At 38.6% G+C, this 20,883-nt stretch overlaps 1 protein-coding gene across 1 annotated transcript in view; it reads left to right on the top strand.

The window, feature by feature from the left end:
• carmil3 (capping protein regulator and myosin 1 linker 3) overlaps positions 1–20,883 on the top strand; it is a gene marked incomplete at its 3' end in the record, with an annotated part of 98,157 nt that overhangs the window by 18,166 nt on the left and 59,108 nt on the right. Inside the window, exons 3-10 of the mRNA XM_079243146.1 lie at positions 2,256–2,306; positions 5,423–5,482; positions 5,562–5,683; positions 7,639–7,733; positions 8,171–8,241; positions 8,376–8,449; positions 15,946–16,021; positions 18,240–18,328. Of these exons, the coding sequence (XP_079099272.1) occupies positions 2,256–2,306; positions 5,423–5,482; positions 5,562–5,683; positions 7,639–7,733; positions 8,171–8,241; positions 8,376–8,449; positions 15,946–16,021; positions 18,240–18,328 (638 nt within the window). The remainder of the gene's footprint in view (positions 1–2,255; positions 2,307–5,422; positions 5,483–5,561; positions 5,684–7,638; positions 7,734–8,170; positions 8,242–8,375; positions 8,450–15,945; positions 16,022–18,239; positions 18,329–20,883) is intronic.

Below are 20,883 nucleotides of genomic sequence, written 5' to 3'. Positions count from 1 at the left end.
ATGATGAAGGAAGTTCTGATTTTTAAAAAAAAAAAAATAATTTGTGCTAAACTAATTCTACAACATATTTTCAAACATATCTCATTGGAAAAATTGCTCAAATACTTGAATTGCTGCAAAGTAATTCAGGTGTTTGAGAGTGAATTTGTCTGCCAGGTCTATTTCTTTAAAAAAAAAAAAAGAAAAATCCTTAACCAGTCAGCTGATCTTAATATACTCTCATAAGACACACAAGTGATAAGCGCCATGCAGTTTCTTTGTTTGACAGCAGTTGTCTTATTTATTCATTTAATACAACATGTGCAGTTGTTAAAAACTGTTCCCCAGGTGAGGAACCATGGTCTTATAATTTTATCACATTTAGTCATCTCATGTCTGTTAAATCGGGCGAACATTTATTCCAATTCAGTCCTAAAAAGTTGATGTTCAGCCCTGAGTTGGAGGTCTGGATGAAACGGTCTTAAATATTGATGTGTAGTTTAAGTGTTGGACCGTGATTTTGACCATCACTTACTGCCTTACGATTTCTGAAATGCGACTCAAAAACAACTTTGTCATTAAAAGGTCCCGGCTATTAAGTCGTTTTTGATCAATTATAAAGTATAGAAGAAGAAAGACCTGCGAAAAGCATTATTCTTGCCTTGATTTCAAATGGAGGACTGTTTGCTGCTATGAGATTAGAATAAAGATTTAAAAGAGGAGAATTGTAGCATGACTAAACATGTTTCTGCTGCATGTATTTTTGTTTTTATAAATTGATGCCACTCATTTTTTTTATTTTTATTTTTTTTTAAACAGCTGCAGAGGATTTTTGACTGTCAGTGAAACATCCACAGACTGCAAATGATACATTGAGAAAAGGAGAACGTCTTCTCATTAAATCGTCTCGGAATTGGAAGATCAAACTGGCCCGAGATCGGAGGGTTTGCATTATTAATGCCTTTGTTTACGCGATGCTACCCTTTGTCAGGTAGCAGGGCTTTTGAGTGCATCTGCCTGTGTGGGCTCCACAAGCACCTCTACTCCCATATGGATTTATAACTGTTTTCAAACTCACCAATGAACTTTGGCTAGAAGTAACAATCTTCTGCAAAGGCACCTCCCCAAACTAATGGTAGGATTTTTTTTTCTGAGTGGGAGTTATTTTGTCTCTATCTTTTCAGTCAGATTCGGCTCCTCTGCTCTGTGGGAGTCTGTTTTGGATGTCTATATAGTTGGGACACTAGGCTGATCTGTGAGGCCAACTTCTAGGAGCTGTGGATGAGAATCTGAAGACTCTATTATCAGGAGGGAATTCTAGCGTCTCTGTCTTTCTATCGCCTCCAATCTCTCCTTCGCTACTTCTTTGTACGTTTCATTTTCTTTCTTCCGCTCACCGTCTCTCAGCAGGGCGCCATTAGCCATTCAGCACAGAGAGGCCTTGAGGAATTAAAAGCGACAGAGCAGAAAAAGAATAGCAAAACTGAATTGGAAAAGGAGACAGGGGAGTTAGGGAGATGGGAGGAGGGTGTGAGGGCAAGAGGGGAAGGAGTGAAACAAGCCAGACAGGAGACAGCGTTGCAAAAAGAGATGGAGGGATTTGGGATTAAGGATGAAGATGTGGAAAAATGAACACATTTCCAAGAAGATGAGACCATTTAGAGGGATGGCAGGATGCAAGGCAGAGAATTATGATGAGGCAGGATGGGGATTTGGAAGCTGGCTGAAAAAGAGCAGAGTGAAAGTGTGGCCAAGAGTTGCAGAACAAACTGGGAGGGGTAAAGAAGCACAGTGTGTGCATAGGGTATACTAATTGTGGATTTCTGAATTATGAATGAGATTAATTTCATTGGCAGAATGTGAATGTATTCACAATTTTGCTTCTCTGACTTCACCCTAGACACTTAAAAATGGTAATGCATTTTTTTTTCTGACAAAAAGCACACCTCTTTTTTTTTTTTTTTTTTTTTTGGGACAAGTTCTTTGTCTTTTTTCTTATCTCTGTCCTCGCTAGCCCTGAGACATCTGTTCAATATGTGCTACATAGCTTTAGCAACACAACTCATGACCTGCAATCTCAACGTCATATTTCTTCCACAAAAATGCTCAAACGCAGTCGTTTGCTTGCTAATGCCTTGTATGACTTGCAAACCGTTTGGATGAACTGCAATGATGTGTTCTCTTTATGGGATGTGTGTGCTGTGCTATTTTTTGCTATGATTTGCATTTTGCATTTCCTGCTCAATGACAGAAAAATAAATGTGTTCTCCCCTCAGGTCCTGGCAACATGGAGACTGTATCTCTTTGCTGTCAAAGTGCCCACCAAGGTAAATGCCCCCCCCCCCCCCCCCCCCACTATCTCAGACGCTTTTTATGGCTTTCACTTGCCTGCCTTGATCTTGAGGTAATTCGATATAGCTGAGACGGAGAAGGAAAAATGTAGATTTGTCAGGACAGGAGAGAAAGAAGGTAACCTTGATGACTGTGATAATGCTGCAGGAGAATTGCAGCAATGAATGATGATGACTATAAAGATGACAAGTGGGAAGTTTCATAAGCCTAAGGAAGCAGGAAACATTTTGTGAAATATGTGTATTACCTATCTTGGCAAGAGTTGGGTAGAAGCAATTGCACTTTAACACTTTGAATTTTAGATTAAATAAAATTTGATGTTAAAAGGCTTTTATATGACATGTCCAGCATTATTCATTACCTTTATACTGGTATCCGGACAACTAAGGACAAAAAAATTTGAATGTATTCTTTGTAATATTGTTGTTCGCCCTCTTCCTGGATAAATGATAAAGGGATATTGATGACTCATTCTGCATGAGGTGTGATCTAATTTTGTAATAAGTGAAAAGCGTTTTTGTAATTTTTAATTGGTTTTTGGTTATAAAAATGGCAGCAGTTTAATTTTTTTCATAGCCCCATGTGCCATCTTTTCAAACTGTTGGGTCTTTTGGTCTCACTATTTCTCCTCTTAATACTGATAATATAATAGACTTCTACTGGTTTTCAAAGGATGGAAAGAGTTTTAGTAAAAACAATCCAAACCTAATCAGGAAAAAATTGTTTAAAAATATAGAAACAGGGGCTGTTTTACTTGCTCTTTCAATTTCAATACACAGCTATACCTAGAAGATGGTTAACGTTGGTAATTTCTGTTTTTTGGTCATAAGAAAACCAAGATAACAAAAACAACCTTTAAATTGTTGAGGTCTAGATAAGTTTACTTTGTTCCATGTAAGCTAACATATATTAGCCATTTCCCTCCATATATCTGTTGCCTAAGAGAGCATAAATATTTGAAATACTGTTGAAAACATGAGTTGCATCAATGTTGGCAGCTAACTGTTAGCTAACAGTCTGCTAGCAGCTAGTAAACGCTTAACATGGTCACTATTTTTATTTTAAAGTCAGCCATTTGTTTCAACTTGTGAAAACTTCAACTACACTGTTCAAGTTAAATGTTCTGGTCTGTAAAAAAATCTCAGACAATAAGCTGAACAGACTGACATATTAGACTGTTAGTAGTGTACTTTTATATCCATATGTGGGAGGGAAACCAGTGAACTGGTGACATGGTCAGCGCTGACCAAGCTGAAGGTTAGCTAGTGTTGTCCTACAGAGGTTCTTGTAATCTGCTCATATGTACGATTACATGTCTGAATTTTTAGCACAGTTTATTATCTCACCGCTTGCTAAACTGGAAGTTACCTCATAAACGATAGTAACTTAAATGGTGGGCAACTTCAAATTTAAATGAACACATTACGTAGTAGCTGTAGTTGTGCGTTTTATCTGCTACAAATGTCCCAACTTAACTTGGTGTGGTTGTATGTTAAACCAACCAATAACTTACGTTTCAGTTCTCTACTCATTTTATGCAGTTTCTCACTTAGTTTGTGTAACGCATCTATCCCCGTACCATAGCTTAGGCACCTTAAAAACAAACTCTTGACGTTGGGTAACTCAATCTCTATCTATAAAAATCAAAATCGATACAATGTTCAGACCCAAGCCAGTCAGTTTTTTTTAATGGAGCTACAAAGAATTCAATTATGCTTTACTATCAGAACTAGGTCTCGAAAGGAGATTGGTATTAGCTGCTCCACAAAGAGCTTTGAACTTCCAGTCTACAATGAACACCTCACTCAATTTAGACAACAACATTTATTTAAATAAAAAACAATAAAAGGAATCTTCCATTTGAGAATAAAAAAATTGTCCTTGATCCCTTTTTTTTTTTATTTTTCCCCAAAACAAAAAAATATCTGAGCTCAGGAAAAATAAAAGTGCAATGTTGGGGCCCTTAAGTTTTTCCTACCACTCCCTTGGAACAGTGCGATGCTTTAGAGCAACAACATCCAGCGTAGTGCGATGCCATAGAGCAACAACATCCAGCGAGCTGTAGAATTCACTTGTGGCGATTACTTCACGCAGAGCAGAATGGCTCAGTGGCGGTATCTGATGAGGACTGTCTTGTAGAAATTCTTCTCACGGAACCGGGTACTCAAGAGCAAAAGGGGGGAAGGAAAAACCAACCTGCACACAAGTGTGCAGAGGAGTTAAATAACTTCACAACTCCCTATTAAACAAATTCAGTTGCTCAATCACAAGAAAATCCATATAAAACAAAGAAATTCACAGAAATTTTACAAGATCAATACTGCTCATGGAATGTAAACAGGACATTAATACAATTTAAGAGAAAGAAAAAGAGAGAGGGAAAAAAAAAAACAAAAGAGACCATACCAACGCACATTCTGTGGTCAAATTTGCATATGCCGCCATTTTAACGACAACCGGGCCTACTAATCAGGCAGTCGTCTTGCTAATGACATTACACCCACACATACTGCACAAATTTGGTTTCCTACGAACAAACAAACATTGCAGGAGTAGATTAAACTTACTACTGTAGCACAATGAACATGTAACATTCAAAAGAAATGCACAATTGAAACTAACTCACCAGAGGAGTCTGTGTAATGGCGACAACCTGTCGGACTCCACACAGCTTCACGAGCACACAGCTACGTGGCTTCTTACTCTAACAACACATTAAACATTTACTTTGATTATAACAGCATTTAAGTTTCTTATCACTTGTCTACAGTAATGCATCTCAACATACCAAGTTCCAAAATGTTTTAGAGCTCGGGAGCTATGCGTTTCTCATCCGCTTTGCAGGAGGGAAAGGAAAGTTCTGGCGCAGCACCTCGCTGAACACGCTGCATCTCTGTGGTGCATTCACTGACCACCGGAAAAATCTGAATTTTTATTACTTCGCGAGTAACCTGGGTTACATTTGCATACAAACATATATTGGCAAAACCAAAAAGAAGTAAAGTCAAGAAAATATGAGCGAAGTGGATTATGTTATGCTGGAATATGTCTGTGTCACAGTGAACCAAAGCAATGTTTTTACTTTTGTCAGGTGGAAGTCACTTTCAACTTTTTGGAAATCAGAGCAATGAACACCTACCCAGAACACCAGGTGAGAGACGCACTTCCTGTATTTGTGGACCAAAGTATAACTTTATTTCTGTTGTAATAATTTCTTTGTTTATTTGCAGGTCATCATCGATACAGACAAGACTACCTACACGCTGAGAGTACAGACTCAGGACCAGCTGGATCACATGGTCAGCCACATCAACTATGCCCTCTCCAGAGTCTTCAACAACTCCATATACGCGTAAGCCGTCTGGAAATTAAACAAGTCTTTGTGCTTTTGTGTTTTATGTGCTAACTTACAAAGACAAGTGGGCCAGCATTAATAATAACGGCACTGTTCCATGCGTTGGCTGGCTGGTAGCACCAGTTTTCATCCACAACAGTCACATTGATTCTTGTCTTGCTGCATTTTGCATCCAATCCATTTCTGTGTCACAGGACACATTAAAAACCAGTATTGGTTGAATTAAATTGCCCAGCTGATAAAGAGTTGGCTGTTACTCTCTGTAAAAGCAGTGAATATCAGAAGACATAGTCATGTCTGCTGTTGACTCAAACCCTCCAGCCATGAATCTGTTTTTTTTTGTTTTTTTTTTTGCATAATGCTAAATTAGGCGCTGAATTCCTCTGCACTTCCAAAGCACGGTAGACACATCACAGAAAAGCCTGGATACAATTGTGTTCAACTCATGGAATTTTTTCCTCTCCTAAAATCATATAACTGTGTAAGTAGGGAGCAGAATAGAGAGGACGTGCCCTCTCCTGGGTCTCATCCACTATTTTAAAAGCAATGGGATTGACTTTACTCTTGATATTGATCTGCACAATGCTATCTCCGCCCTGTACTCTCCTTTTGAATGGCTATTTTCCATCAGGACGACGGCGGATGATTGCTTCTAGTGAGATCATTTAAAGAGAATAAAGAGTGGAGAGAACGGAGCAGGGGGGGTGCAGTTGTCGGTTTGATCGTGCAGCCGTGTAACTGATTGGTGCCGCTGAGTGGAACTGCAGAATGAATGTAGTGTAAAAATAACATGAGGATGGTGGTAAGGTAGGGATTAAGGTCATGGATGTGGTCAGGTATTGCATGTGATTTGTTGACAAATGGATTAAGGATGATGTGTGTTAAATTCAGAAGTATGATATTGTAATCCTTTCAAAAACTGCAGAATAGGTATAGCGCAGCATGATGTGCGCATGGTTACATTTTTAGACATTTATCTTATGGTCTCAGTTCTTCTACCCAGAATAGAAAACACATTCACACACTTGAAAACAGCACAGAATTATGCACGACAACAGTATTTACTAAGGTTTGTGAGTCCATTCCTTTAATTTACTGGATATTGGATGCCTTTTTTCCTTTTAGAAGAAGAATACATATAAAAGACAGTTTTTAGAGAACTGTACAGAGATATGGTCCTTTTCATTTGTTTGCGGGAGAGAACTTCAAATAGCATCTCTGAGATCCACTCATACACTTTACTTGTTATTTATTTATGGCCAAAGCGATGTCATAAGCAGTTTTGACATTGAAGTTATTATGTCATCCTCCTCTGCTCAACCATAAATAAGACTTTTCCAAGGCAAATAAATCCATATAATCTGAAAAACATTATTCATTTGTGTTTTTATTTTATAGAAATAGATGAGTTTCAGGGCTTTATGTGTTAGGGGACAGGAGGAGTAGCTCACCATTTAACTGTCTATTAATGGACTTTTCGGAGGATCATTATGATGCTGATGTCTTGCAGGAGGAGCGCCCGCACAGAATGGGAGGTTGCTTTTGGTAAATCATTCAAGCCTGGGAGCAGCTTTGTGTCAGTCTAATGGGCATTTCAGGGCACTACTTAAGCAGGAAGTTTAAATGCCTTGCTTGAGGGCACCTCATTCACAGTTTAGGGAAGAAAGATAATAACTACAGAATAATCTGCTTCTTTCATACAACTTGCAACGGCGATCAGAGGCCTTCAAAGCGGAGCAGCACTTGTCAGTGACCCCAGAGGCCAGGATGAAGACCATAGGTGTCTTTGGTTTTGAGTGAAATGCCTTGAATGCTTCATCGCATTCAATTAAGTCTTGCACAGATCTCTGAAGAATTTGCTGGATGAACCATGTTGATTCCAAGTCTTGTTTATAGCTTCCATGTTGATTCCAAGTCTTGTTTATTACCTTCTTGTTTTTGTCCTTTTTCAGTCCACCGATATGTCGAGCGGAGGAAGACATGCCCGATGGAAGTCACAAGTTTTCTCCAAGTTCAGAATCATCATTGGAGCCTCCAAAAACCTGCGGTTAGTCCCTTACTATTCAGTCTCCCTCACCATGTGCAGACATGTGGAGGGACATCCACCCACCCACACACACACACACACACACACACACACACACACACACCACTTCAGTGACCCCAGGACACACACCCAGTCATTTTTTGGACTTGTCCTTAACTGGGTCAAAAGACTAAAGTTACGGGATGATCTCACTTTCTGCTGGTAATCCTCTTAATCTACAAGAACTCTTTGATGGCATTGTTCTGTGCTTTTATCTCTCTTCAGTGTTTACAGCTAATCTTTCTGCAGACTATCACAGTCTCTTTCATCTGTGGCCTGCACCCTCTTCTCTCTCTCTCTTGCTCTTTTCTGCCCCTTTTTCTTCCATCATTGCCATTTCTGATCTGTTATGATGTTGTTTGGATTAATTAGTATCTTTTTCTTCTCCACGTTTTAAGGTGGTTTTTCTGAGACATACGCTGCTCTTTGTGACTACAATGGAATTGGATGCAAAGAAGAAGTGCAGTGGGTGAGAAGGCCATACCCACTTTCCAAAAGCAGCGTTTGCTTTTATTGTTTGCTTAAAGGATGTTGGCCTCCATTTATAGTTGTTTTCAAATGCTTTGTTTCTTTTTTTTTTTTTTTTTTTTGTCTCTTTTCAAGGATGTGGACACGATTTACCACTCTCAGGACAACCGGGAGTTCAACTTGCTGGATTTCAGCCATCTTGACAGCAGGTGACACAGTTTACTGACATCTTAGCACCCGGGCTCATTACAGGGAGCAAGCTTACGCTGACTCAAAAGCCACAACTAATTCATGCCAAACTTGGACATCAGCAGTAGGGAGGGCAGCCAGTGTGAGCTCCGTATGTTAACTTACTGGATTTTAACATGAAGTTTGGAAATTCGGCTAAAAAGCTCATTTACCACTTCAGGATTTATTAAAATCAGTGCTACTTTTTTTTTTTACATGCCATATTTCAAACAGTTTTCTTTGTTTAATATTATTTGACTTTTATTTATCTATTCAATAGAAACATTTATAAAATGTCATATTTATATAATAGAAATATTCTCTAAAAATTGACTAGTATCATTTTCTTGTCCCGTTTATCACTGAGGTAAAGTTAGTAATTACACATACATGAATATATAAATTTTAGACTATATTTGTTTATTCTTCAGTGAGCGGCAGTGTGTTGGGTGACTTGTAATGTCCACTGAAGTGGCAAAATTGTAAATAATCCATCCTCACTTATGAATATACTAGAAAACAGCCTTTAAATAGGTGTCCAGTGTAGTGGAAACGATGCATCAAAGGGTTGATTTGTGGGCGTTTACACTCTCATCACTTAGAGGGACAGGAGTTAACTGAGCAAATAGTACGAGGACGTATTTGATACATTTCAATTATGTAAAATTGATATCTGGCTGGTGTCTGTCAGATACACACATCAGCCAGACATTTGGCATCATCTTTTGTTATGGTCTGCCAAAATGAGCTGCAGCCAGCTTCAGTTTTCCATTTTCTCTCCTCTTTGGTCTCATAGTAAGAAACAGTGACTCGGCTGCACGACTGCCGGTCATGACCAGTCAGCTGGATAGCTTAATGTCAAGGCGATTAACTATGATGTTCATGATGATAAAGGATTTTCAAATATGCTTAATTAAACTGTTCACTTAAGATTTCTCCTCTTTGCTTAATAGTCCTTCCAAATCACCTCAGCACCAGAGCACTGCAGAGTTTATTATTGCAATATGTTTCAAATCCAGCAACCCCAGTGACTCCATATGAACAAAGAGCAAGATTTTTGGACAGGAAATGTCTGCATATGCCCTCCTATAACAAGTAAAATAGTTTTTGAGAATCAGAGTTCCATGTATTGTAAAAAGAAACAAAAAACAACAAAGCAATTTGGTGACGTGGCATTGGGAGAAAACTGTAAAGCTACAAGTTTAACAATAAGAAACATGGATCCACACAGGAGTTTTCACTCTGACCAGATTATAAATGTTCACGGACAAGAAAAGTGTTGGATGAAGAGGAATATTTTTTATCAAAGATAAATTATTTTGTAGAAACTCAGAACTAAGTTAGTGTTCTTTAGATTTAGTATTAAACATGAGGAAAGTAGCTGTTAGCTGTCCTGAAAGTCAGTAGAAGTTGCCAAACAATATTGTGTAATTTGCATTTAATTGACCTGGTAGTATACTTGTAATAAATGATCCTGCAGAGAGAGGGGGAAAAAAAAAAAAAAAAAAAAAAAAAAAAAAAAAAAAAAAAAATATATATATATATATATATATATATATATATATATATATATATATATATATATATATATATATATATATATATATATATATATATATATATATATGTGTGTGTTTTTTTGGTGTTTAGTGTTTTTGTTCACACCCTTCGTTATTAGACATTGATATCTAACAGTAAGCCCGGAGGGATCTGCCAGTGGCAGCTTTGCGTGTCTGGTCACAGAGCAGAGGTGATCCCCTCCCGTTCTGAATGCATCTGGGAGCTACTGCTGCATGAGGACCAAGCTCCTGTAATGGCTTTTGGATGGGGGAGGGTCCTGCGCATCATTGCTGCTTATTTAGAAGATGTAGAAGACAAATCTAGCTTTATTGCTTGTCGCCCCTTTAGTGAAAAAAGTCACTGGAGGGGTCTGAAACTCTAAATATAGCACGCTAAGTTGGCAACATTGGTAAAGCCTAGCGTGTCCAAACATTAGCTGTGTGACTTTGTCTGAAAAAGCAAAACTGTTTTCCAGATTCTGCCGCAGACATCAGAAGGCTACAGGAGAAGGAAATCTGGAGAAACCAAAGCTGAAACCTTTCTATTAGAAAAGAAGACTGACTAGCAGTTCACAACTTTGTCCAGGTGTAAACTTAGCGCTCAGTCAGTATTTTTCTCCTTCATCCGGGGGAAAACTGTTTACTTTTATCCCAGCATTGTGATGATATTTGGCACATACTGTGCTGCTCAGACTATCTTTTGCTTCGCTTCTGGTATTCCAAACATCCGGATTAATTCCTGTTGTATTAAAATTACTACCACAAATAGTTGTTTGGTTCCTTATAGCCAAAGTGAAAATCTGCCTGTTCTCCTGCACAGACCGCATTCAAAAAGAGAACCTAACTATTATCTATTGTTGAAATGCTGCGCTTTTTATACCGTCTGCAACAAGATAATGTAGTGTGATGAAAATTGCAAAAACTATTTAAATAAGTCGATTAAAACTCCAAAAACCGTACCGTCATCAGTGCTGTAGCAGAACTAATACTGCAATAAATAATGTTTGTGGTGGGGAAGGGGAAGCATTGTCCGGATGCTTTGTAACTTTTAAAACACATCAACCATATCAAATTGTATGTGTATATGTGTGTATTAATAAAAGAAAAAACAGGAGTTTAATTGAGTTTTTAGGATTCTCAATTATGGGCAAAGTCATCCAGTTATATTGAGGTTCAATAAACGCTGATGCAGCATCTTCAGCCTGCTGCGTTAAGCACTAGCCGTTCAGTGTTGAAGTTCATTTGCAGGAACAGATCCTACAGCGCATGCATTGGAATAAAGGCTCTCCACTGCATTATTAATATATTGTTCAAAGCTGTGGCGAATTCCCTCTTTGCTACAGCTCATAGCAAGGCAGCCCATCTTCATCCATATTGCATTATCACAAGTCTAGTAAAACTGAACGGATCATCCACTGCATTTGATCCGGTTTGCAGCTTGTAAAGTTTTTACGACTAGAGTTCAGCTGTGTTTGGTCTCTGGGCAATGACAGGTGAAATGGCCCTTTGAGTCTGTAGAAACCACAAAATGCTGACTTTTTTTCCCCCACATAGTTTGTAATGAAATTGACAATGTTTAACTGCTGATTGCTGTGTGTAAAAAGTTGCGACCTGTTCTTGCAGTTGGATACATTTCCAGCACAGAATGGAAACACGGTAACAAAAAAAAATATGTTGGAGCTCTTTGTTAAGATTCTGGGAATTGATAATAAATGGTAAAAGATAAGAATCTGTCATGAAAATAAATTTTCTCCCAGTGGAACAGACACACACACACACACACACACACACACACACACACACACACACACACACACACAGAGCGAACAACGTAGGTGAGAGGCAGCCAACAAAACATGCCAGTTTGTATTGATCATCCGCTTGTTTTAATCAGTGTTGTGTAATTAAATGTTCAACACACATCTAATTTATCATGTGTCACCAAGTAAACCAGGCTTGGAGTCTCAGTGAATGTAACTAAATCTAAATTTCAGGAAACTATAACTATTACTCTGGAACACAAACCCAAAATAATAAACCAAGTTTGTCGAAATACTTTCTGACGGCACTGAAGTTTTAGAAGACTTTCCGTTTTCACTTTGCATTATGATATTCTGCAAAATGCTTCCCAGACGGTATTGTGCATCTCATCAGCTGTCAGTCCTCATGACCGTAGAGGATTTCTCTGTTTCAGAAGACCCTCCCTTGGTGAAATGTTGAGTGTGTCAGTCTGCTGTTGACTTTCTGTCTTGGGCTTTTGTTGGGTTTTGATAGCTGCTTGGTTATTTTACAAAAGAGAATTGATATGGTTGTCAGTGGTGGGATCAAGGGCTCAAAAACTGCTGTAAGATGCCATGTGGGCTTCTTTCTATTTTTTTTTTCTTTTTTTTTGAAGAAAGGTTGATGTTTTGTCTTTAAAAACACACAAGACTATGAATTCTTTCCTTTTTCATGCGTTGCAGCAGCTCTTGCTACAGAAAAGGAGGGATCCATGCTAAATAAAAAAAAAAAAGCACATCTCATAAGAGTGAAACCTCGCTGTGCTGTGAAACGATGAAGCTCCTAGAAATGTGATTCAGCAGTGAGTCATAAATATATTAATGTGTCTCATATTAAAAGCCATAAACCTCTTCCTAGCCTTTGTTGTTGCTACTGAGAGCATTCCGTGTTGTTTTAAGATTTTCTTTAAAGATATTATTGCCTTGAGGACATGATCTACTTCCCAGTGATGCTCTTACCTTTCAAAAGAAAAACCAAAAACACAAAAACAAACTGAAGAAAGTGGAAAGTCCAGAGAAAGGAACCATAAGGATGAGTTTTTCTTTGATCACTTGCTGGAGGTTGTTGGAGGGTCTATTTCAGCCTTCCTGCCTCTCCTGTCTTTTCACATTTCCCATTCCCTCCATCTGTCCTGATCGAGCTCATCTGCTGTTACCACAAGCGACAGGGTGATGCTTTTTCTGCTTACTACTGTCCGTCCAAACTCCTTCTCTACTTATTCCCGTTGACTGCAAGCGGACACCTCTTTCTGCTGGCCTGTCTCTCATATCTTGTCATCCACTTTTTGAATTTTCTCCTCATTACTTTTGCTCAGCTGAGTCACTCACGGACAGCGTGTGTTTTTCTGTCTGGCTCCTGCAGGTTGACGTTGCAGAAGGGAAAAGTGTGTCAGTTCAAGTTGAGTTTTAGTCTTTCGTATGTTTGTTTGCGCTCCATGCGTGTTTGTGAGGATGGTTACGGCTTTCTGCCTCAGGAACTTGTTTTGGCACTTCCTGGCATGACAGGAGATCCACTGTGTGCAAGCACACATACTGATATGGAAGTCTCCATGAGGGGTCCAACTGTTTTTCAGTTTTTGTTTCTTTTTCTTGTTTGTTCATGAAAGCTGCACCACGGTGCTGTCATTCACCTCATCTGTTGCTGCCTGGAAGTCCTGTTTAGCATGAGACTGCATTGATTTATTGCAATTTTAAGAGATATTTACGTTTCGAATCTAGTCAGATTCCACCTAGAGAGAGCGATTGGGTTATTATGTAAAATGTTTTAAGTGACACCAGTTGACTTTTTATCCATCTCTCCAAATGCAATGTAATAGACAGATTGCGATGACATTTAACAGGCGCATTTGTGCTCTACAGAGAATATAACATATCTGCTGCTTTCACTTTATTATAGTCCTTCAATATTGTCTGCTGTGTTGTAATTAATTATCTTGGCTTGTTGCCGTGAAATGTTTCAGGGTGTGTTTGATTTGTACCACACTCAGGACCTTTCCTCCAGCAGCACCTCAGGATAACAAAATGAAGTTAGGTTTAGCTATTAATGATTAATTGCACGTTGAAGGCGACACTGGAAGAAGTTGTTAGCAGCACATTCTCTCTCCATTAAAACAGACACTAATTGGCACATAAGCGGCTTGTTTATTAATTTCAGTCAAAATGCAGATGTGTGCACAGATGTTTAAAGTTTTAGCAGCCTGAACCTTCAAGCTACATGAATGCAAACAGTTTAATTTGAGCTTGACTGAATAGACTTTTTACAGGAAATATGAAGAACTTGCGTCCACTTAGCTTAGCATGCAGAAAAATGCAGCTTGAAGCTGCTTAAAAGTACTTTGAATTGTTTCTGGTAAACATCTCTTAAAATGTGTCACATGTAAGAGATGTAATGATTATGACTCTGAACCATGCTAATGTTTCCCTCTAGTCAGGCCACTAAGCTAGTTTAGGAAAGCTCAACTTACTATAAAAAACTGATAAGCCATTGCCCAATATTTTAGACGCATTCTTTAATTTGCAACAGAGAAACTCTATTTGGTCATTGAGATGATTCATGGAGAGATAAGTGTATTTGTACCTCATAGTTTAATAAAATGGCCGAAAAAGAAAAGTTTAAGGAGTTGCTAATAACCTAGCTTGTATCTGTTAAAGGTGAGTCAGCATCTCTTTAAACAAGTTCCTCTTTTTGTAAACTCTTTGAATATGTTAAAAGCAGGAATTTACACCAGGTAAACATTCTCCTTTTAGAACCTGCTAAAAATGTCTATTTACTGAAATGTTACTTAAAGCCATGTTTTCTTGCATTTAGAAATTGAACATTTTTTTCAAAATTTCAAGATGAGATTTTTAGTACAACATATTGAGAAGGGCAAGAAGCAAACACAGGGCAAGAGCTTGTTTATTCTTCTGTTTTGGTTTTTTTGTACATAAATGTTAGCAAACGCCCTGCCCACCTACTTCTGTGTGTTACGTTGGTGTTGTTGGGTAAGACATCCACTAGAGGGCAGTGAAGTGTTCAATTATTTTCTTAGTTCCAACTTCACTTTCAGGTAATATACCATACCAAACATGGCGGCAGAGGAAGAGATGCTAAAAAGAGGCAGAACATTGTCGCCGTGGCCATAAAATACATCATAATTACTTTGGTCCCTTCGCATGTTGCACGTGAACTATACTACACAATGCTGCCCCTACTGTACGGGTATTTACAGGTATTAATCATAATGTAGTTGTTTAAAACCATCCACTCGTCATCATGCCCTAAGAGACGGTGTGATCTCTGTCAGTACGAACTGCACAAGTACAAGTTGACACAAACTTGGTCACACTCCATGACTGTGTGAGACAGCACAGAGGTCAATTACATGTTCTGCTGTCAAAATATGAATCAGTGTTGATGATGAATCTTGACATGTGCATCATCTGCTAACACACATACAAGAGCTCAGCTGTATTAGTCACAGCAGACTGGTCTGCAGGCTGCTGTCAGTAATGGCAAAACTGGCAAAAGGACCCTCTGTGGCTAAATTAGACTATGTCTCTCGTTTTTCTGTCATTCACTCCCCTTGTATCATCTTTTCTTCTTGTCTCCCTCTGGATCCCCCCCCCCCCCCCCCCCCCCCCCCCCCCCCCCCCCTCCCCTTACTCTCTTGCTTCTTGTTTGTCAGATGATGTATAGCAGGTGTAGCCGCAGTAAGGCTTTAGTTGGACCTTCAGGGATTCTGAAACAGTCTCCCTCCCAAGCACAAAAATCTGGGAGCTCTGTCTGTGTCTACAGTGCTGGATATAGCCGTGTTTGAGGTCTGTTGCTGGAATCAAAGTGCAGCTTTATTGAATAATCCACTGACCCGGCCATCGATCTCTACATCTTTTTTTTTTTTTTTCTTCTTTCATTCTGTGCTTATCCCAAGGAGCTGCAGCATCAGTCATCTTTTGGGGAACAGCCTTGCTCGTGGTGTTCTCCCTGTCACAATGATAAACTGTTTTTTACATCACAAATAGCAAAGAAAAAGCGAGCCCAGGAGAATGTAAATTAATACATCAATGGCATCAAATATTTTCCAGCAGATGGAGTTTGCTCATTTAAATCTAATTCATATCTAATATGTGTGCATATATGTGTGTATTTCTTCATTGCAGGGACTTGGCAGTGATCGTGGCATCCATTGCCTACAACACCTGGTTCACCAAGCTGTACTGCAAAGACATGCGCATCGTAATATCTTTCTATTTTCCTTTATTTATAACTGCTGTTGCCAGAAGTAGGCTACCAGTCTGGTCTGTTCTACTTGTACATGTATCATCCAAACGTTAAGCCACTTTAACGTTTGGACTTGTTCAGAAAATTCATAATCATGTCATCAAGTATACCTCATTTATGTTTGTGTTGTGATAGTTGACACTGAATCATGCCTCCATGTGATTGCAGAAGCAGACTGTGTTACATAACTGTGGGTTACACATCAAAGTTAAATCTTTTCACATGCTATTTTTAGCAAGAAGCTTAAAGTCTATATTTCAGCTCATTTTCTCAACATTTTTATTGTTCTGTAGTCCAATAAGGCAAAATGCATTCTAGTGTGGGTGTGTATAATCCAAAAGTTACTAGATCAGATCAATTTTTGACCTATTTTTCATGTGTGTTCCCATTTTCTGGGTCATCATGGATCTACGCATCATGTGCATAAAGCATTTAAGCTAAAATAGGAGACTAGAAAACAGACTGACAAAGCAAAGCAGGAGGCTGGTCAGTCAAGGTCCATCCTCAGTCCAGTTTTATGCATCTGATTAATATTCCACTACATCTGTATTAAATACAGGTACATCTCAGAAAATTAGAATAATATGAAAAGTTCAGTATTCTCTCATTTCAGAATGTGAAACCCGTATATTATGTAGAATTATTACAGAAACATTTAATACATTTAATTCTTGAAATTTTGGTGATTGTGGCTTTTAGATAATGAAAACCCAAAATGCAGTGTCTCAGAAAATTAGAATATTACATAAGATCAATGGGGGGGGGGATAAAAAGGATATTTTAAACAGAAATATCAGGTTTCTGAAAAGTGTGTTAATTTCCATGAATTTAATAGTTGGTTGGGCCTCCTTTTGCATGAATTACTGCATCAGTGCGGCGTGGTATGGAAGCGCTCTGCTCGTGGCGCTGCTCGGATGTAATGGAAATCCAGGTTGCTTTGATAGCAGCCTTCAGGTCATCTACAGGGGTTGGGTCTGGTATCTCTCATCTTCCTCTTGACAATACCCCACAGATTCTCTATGGGGGTTCAGATCAGGTGAGTTTTAATAACACCATGGGCATTGAAGCAGCTTTTGGAACCTTTGGCAGTGTAGGCAGGTGCCAAGTCCTGCTGGAACAGGAAATCGGCTTCTCCATAAAGCTTGTCAGCAGAAGGAAGCATGAAGTGCTCTAAAGTTTCCTGGTAGATGCTGTGTTGACTGTTGCACTTCAGAAAACACAGTGGAGCAACACCAGCAGATGACACGGCTCCCCAAATCCTCACTGACTGTGGAAACTTCACACTGGACTTCCAGCAACATGGATTCTGTGCCTCTCCACTTTTCCTCCAGACTCTGGGACCTGGATTTCCAAATGAAATGCAAAATTTGCTTTAATCTGAGAAACAGTCCAGTCCTTTTTGTCCTTAGCCCAGGTGAGATGCTTCTGATGTTGTCTCTGGTTCAGGAGTGGCTTTGACACGAGGAATGTGACATTTGTAGCCCATGTCTAGGATTCGTCTGTGCGTAGCGGCTCTTGATGCGCTGAGTCCAGCTTCAGTCCACTCCTTATGAAGCTCCTTAAATTCTTGAATGGATGTTGCTTGATAATTCTGCCTTCTGCTGGTGCACCTTTTCCTTTCACTCAACTTTCCACTAATATGCTTGGATCCAGCACTCTGTGAACAAGCAGCTTCTTTAGAAATGAGATTTTATGGCTTTCCCTCCATGTGGAGGGTCAATGATCGTCTTCTGGACATCTGTCAGGTCAGCAGTCTTCCCCATGATTGTGTAACCATCTGACCCAGACTGAGAGACCATTTAAATACTCAGGATACCTTTACAGGTGTTTCTAGTTAATTAGTTAATTCGGGTGTGACATCATGACTTTCTAAGATTGAAGGTTTTCACAATATTCTAATTTTCTGAGACACTGCGTTTTAGGTATTCATTACCTGTAAGCCACAATTATCAAGATTTCAAGGAATGAATGTTTGAAATATTTCACTCTGTAAATTGAATCTATAAAATATGTGGATTTCACATTCTGTAATGAGTGACTAAAAATTTTGAACTTTTTCATAATAATCTAATTTTCTGTGCAAGTAGGACTTCAGGGAAAACTGACCATTTCTCCTCTTTTTTAAATAGAAAATATTCAATCTTGAGTGTGTGTGTTGTGTGTTTCCCATCAGGGGTCAGAGGTGATTGACCAGGTTCTGCACACAATCAGCAAGTCCAACAGTCTGGAGGAGCTTACGTTGGAGAACGCAGGACTAAAATCGTAGGTTTTTCCTCCCAGTTACCCCCTCCCAGTTGGATCTCATTTCCTCAACTTTTTTATTTCCTCCCCACACCTTCACCTCTCAGACACCCTCACCTCTCCTCTCTTGTCCTTTCCCTCAAGTCTTTCTCTTGTTTATCACTTCCACTCTTGTCTCACCTCCTCACCTCTCTTCTGCACTTTTTCCACACCTCTCCACTTTTCACCCATCCTCTCATGCCTTGACCTTTCCAACCTGTCTCTTTTTTTTTTTTCCCTTCCTTTTTCTCGCCTCTTACTCTCCACTTCCCCATCTCGAAAAGCTCCAGCAGGACATTCTGAATGTTGACAGCAAGTGTGGTTTGAATCCACTGAAACGCTCATGAAACTGTGAGCTTCACCTGACAAGACTTCATCGTCATTGCACGGCTAGTATCATTTAGCAACACATTTTCCTCATTTAGCGTTAGCCGAGGAGAATTTGCTGCCTCAGGGCAGGATGAGTTACCGCTGCATAATGGTGAACTTCTTACTATTTCCTGGTGGTGAAACACTTTCTACGGAGAGGGCAATTTATACGACTTAAAAGGATGCCCACTGAAATATTCGTCTTGAATGGAACATTAGTTGTCATTTCAAAGGTATAAAGACATTTTAAAAAATATTTTTCAAAGAGCCAAAGGGTCTGCCTTGATCCTTTTTTTGTGTTTATTTCCAAACATTGCATTAAGGAGAGCAGAGACAGACCTAAACTTTACCTTAAATTCTTGTATTAGGCAGTTCTTGTTCTATAAAGAAGCAGAATATTCCTTTTAAAAGAGAGATCCTACGTTTTCAACCATCTTAAAATGGTCGCTTCCTTGTTGGGAGTGGATGTTGATGAGTTATTGTGTAGATGGACCCTTTTTTTTTTTTTTCTTTTAATTTAGTTTTAGTTGTAGAGGCGATTGTTACTTTAGGGGTAAAGTCTTTTTGTACAACTTTAAGCTGGTTAGGACAAAAACCAAACCAAAAAAACATTTTTATTTATTAAAATCTACCTGTTTAATAAATACAGACCAAAGTCATTTTCTATGTGACGCTGCAAGTACTTCATCCAGAAACTGCATCTTAATTCCTCATTCCGGTTCAGAAAACTTGGTTCATACCGTTCATCCCTGTTTTGTTTCACCATTTCCCAACTTAAGTTAGGATCTGAGCCTTAGGATCAGTTAGTATGGCTGGCGAATGTGTTGTTGTATTGATACAATAATTGATTAATTAACAGATTATTTCTTTGCACGCCACTCAGTCTGAGCACACCGACGGACAGAAAGAAGCATGCATGTGCGGAAAACTTGTTCCTAAAATACTGCGCTCCTTTCACAGAGTTAAAATGGAAAATAAAAACAGCATAAATGTATTTGTTTTACAGTTTTCTCTTTATTTTAATGTTTTACATTTTACAAAGTTGTTCCATATTTTCTTCAAACATTTGCCTTTAACAACAAATGCTGAAAGTTCCTCAAGGTTTATTTTTAATTTTCACTTTGAATTCAGAAAATGATTTTTTTTTTTTGTTTGTTTTTATTTTACTAAACTCCTTGTTACTGATTTCACTTGTTCACCCTTTGTTGTTAAATAACCAGACTTTTAAGAGAATGGTGAATTGTCATCTTAATTTTCTGTTAAAACCTTATTTCCACCCTCCTAATCCTGAAGTGCTGATATGTCAATCCAGTTTTTGTTCCCTTTGTGTTTAGAAAGGACACAACTTCCTCCAGTTTTGAAAATCACACCTCTGTCTTAAGAAATCCTGAAATTTTCACCCGTCTTACTCAAATATTTGATTTTATGTCTTTAATGCTGAAGTTGAGATTTGAAAAATATTTTAATGGCTGCAGTGTGGAAGGAGAGCTTCTGCTGAGTGGCAGGTTATTGAACACACTGAAATGTGCAAAAAGCTTTTTTTGATTTAAAAATTGTATTTTTCACATAACAATGTGATTAATCAAAGAATAATCATGCAGTTAATCGCAGGTTTCAACATGTGATCATCCCCAGCTTTTAGTTGAGTTGGGAATTTACTGCAAATAATGTTTGTGGAATGATTGGTATTATTTGTGTTTCTAGCAGTGGAGGGTGGTACAATACTTTTCCCAGAGCGTTTTTTTCCCTAATCACATCAGACATCCAAATAAATACTGTCAAGTTCTGATTTATTTCTTTGTAATATGCCTCTTTTAAGCCTGTACTGCAAACAACATTGAGAATTGATTTTATTGATGGAGAACTTATCATGTTAAGCTTCTGAAATGAAGAATCATTAACATATTCATGGACTGACTTTTTAAATAAGAAAAAGGTAACGGACACAAATGTTCAAAGACGAATATATATTTCAGCATGCCTGTGGGGGATCTTTAAAGCAGTTTTTATATTATTGATTTGTTCTGCCACTTGTTGATGAGCGATCTGTATTAGAATTCATTCGGAGTCTCTCCTTTGGACAGCAGACAATAAGTAAATATTCTGACTCCTTTTAACTCAGGAACCTTTGCTTCTTAAGCTGCTGTGAGCTCTCCATAGCTTTGACT

This window comes from Telmatherina bonti (assembly GCF_933228915.1).
Source record: "Telmatherina bonti genome assembly, chromosome: 7".
Taxonomy (NCBI): Eukaryota; Metazoa; Chordata; class Actinopteri; order Atheriniformes; family Telmatherinidae; genus Telmatherina; species Telmatherina bonti.
Note: the sequence above shows the minus strand (reverse complement) of the source record. Positions and strands in the feature narration are given on the sequence as shown.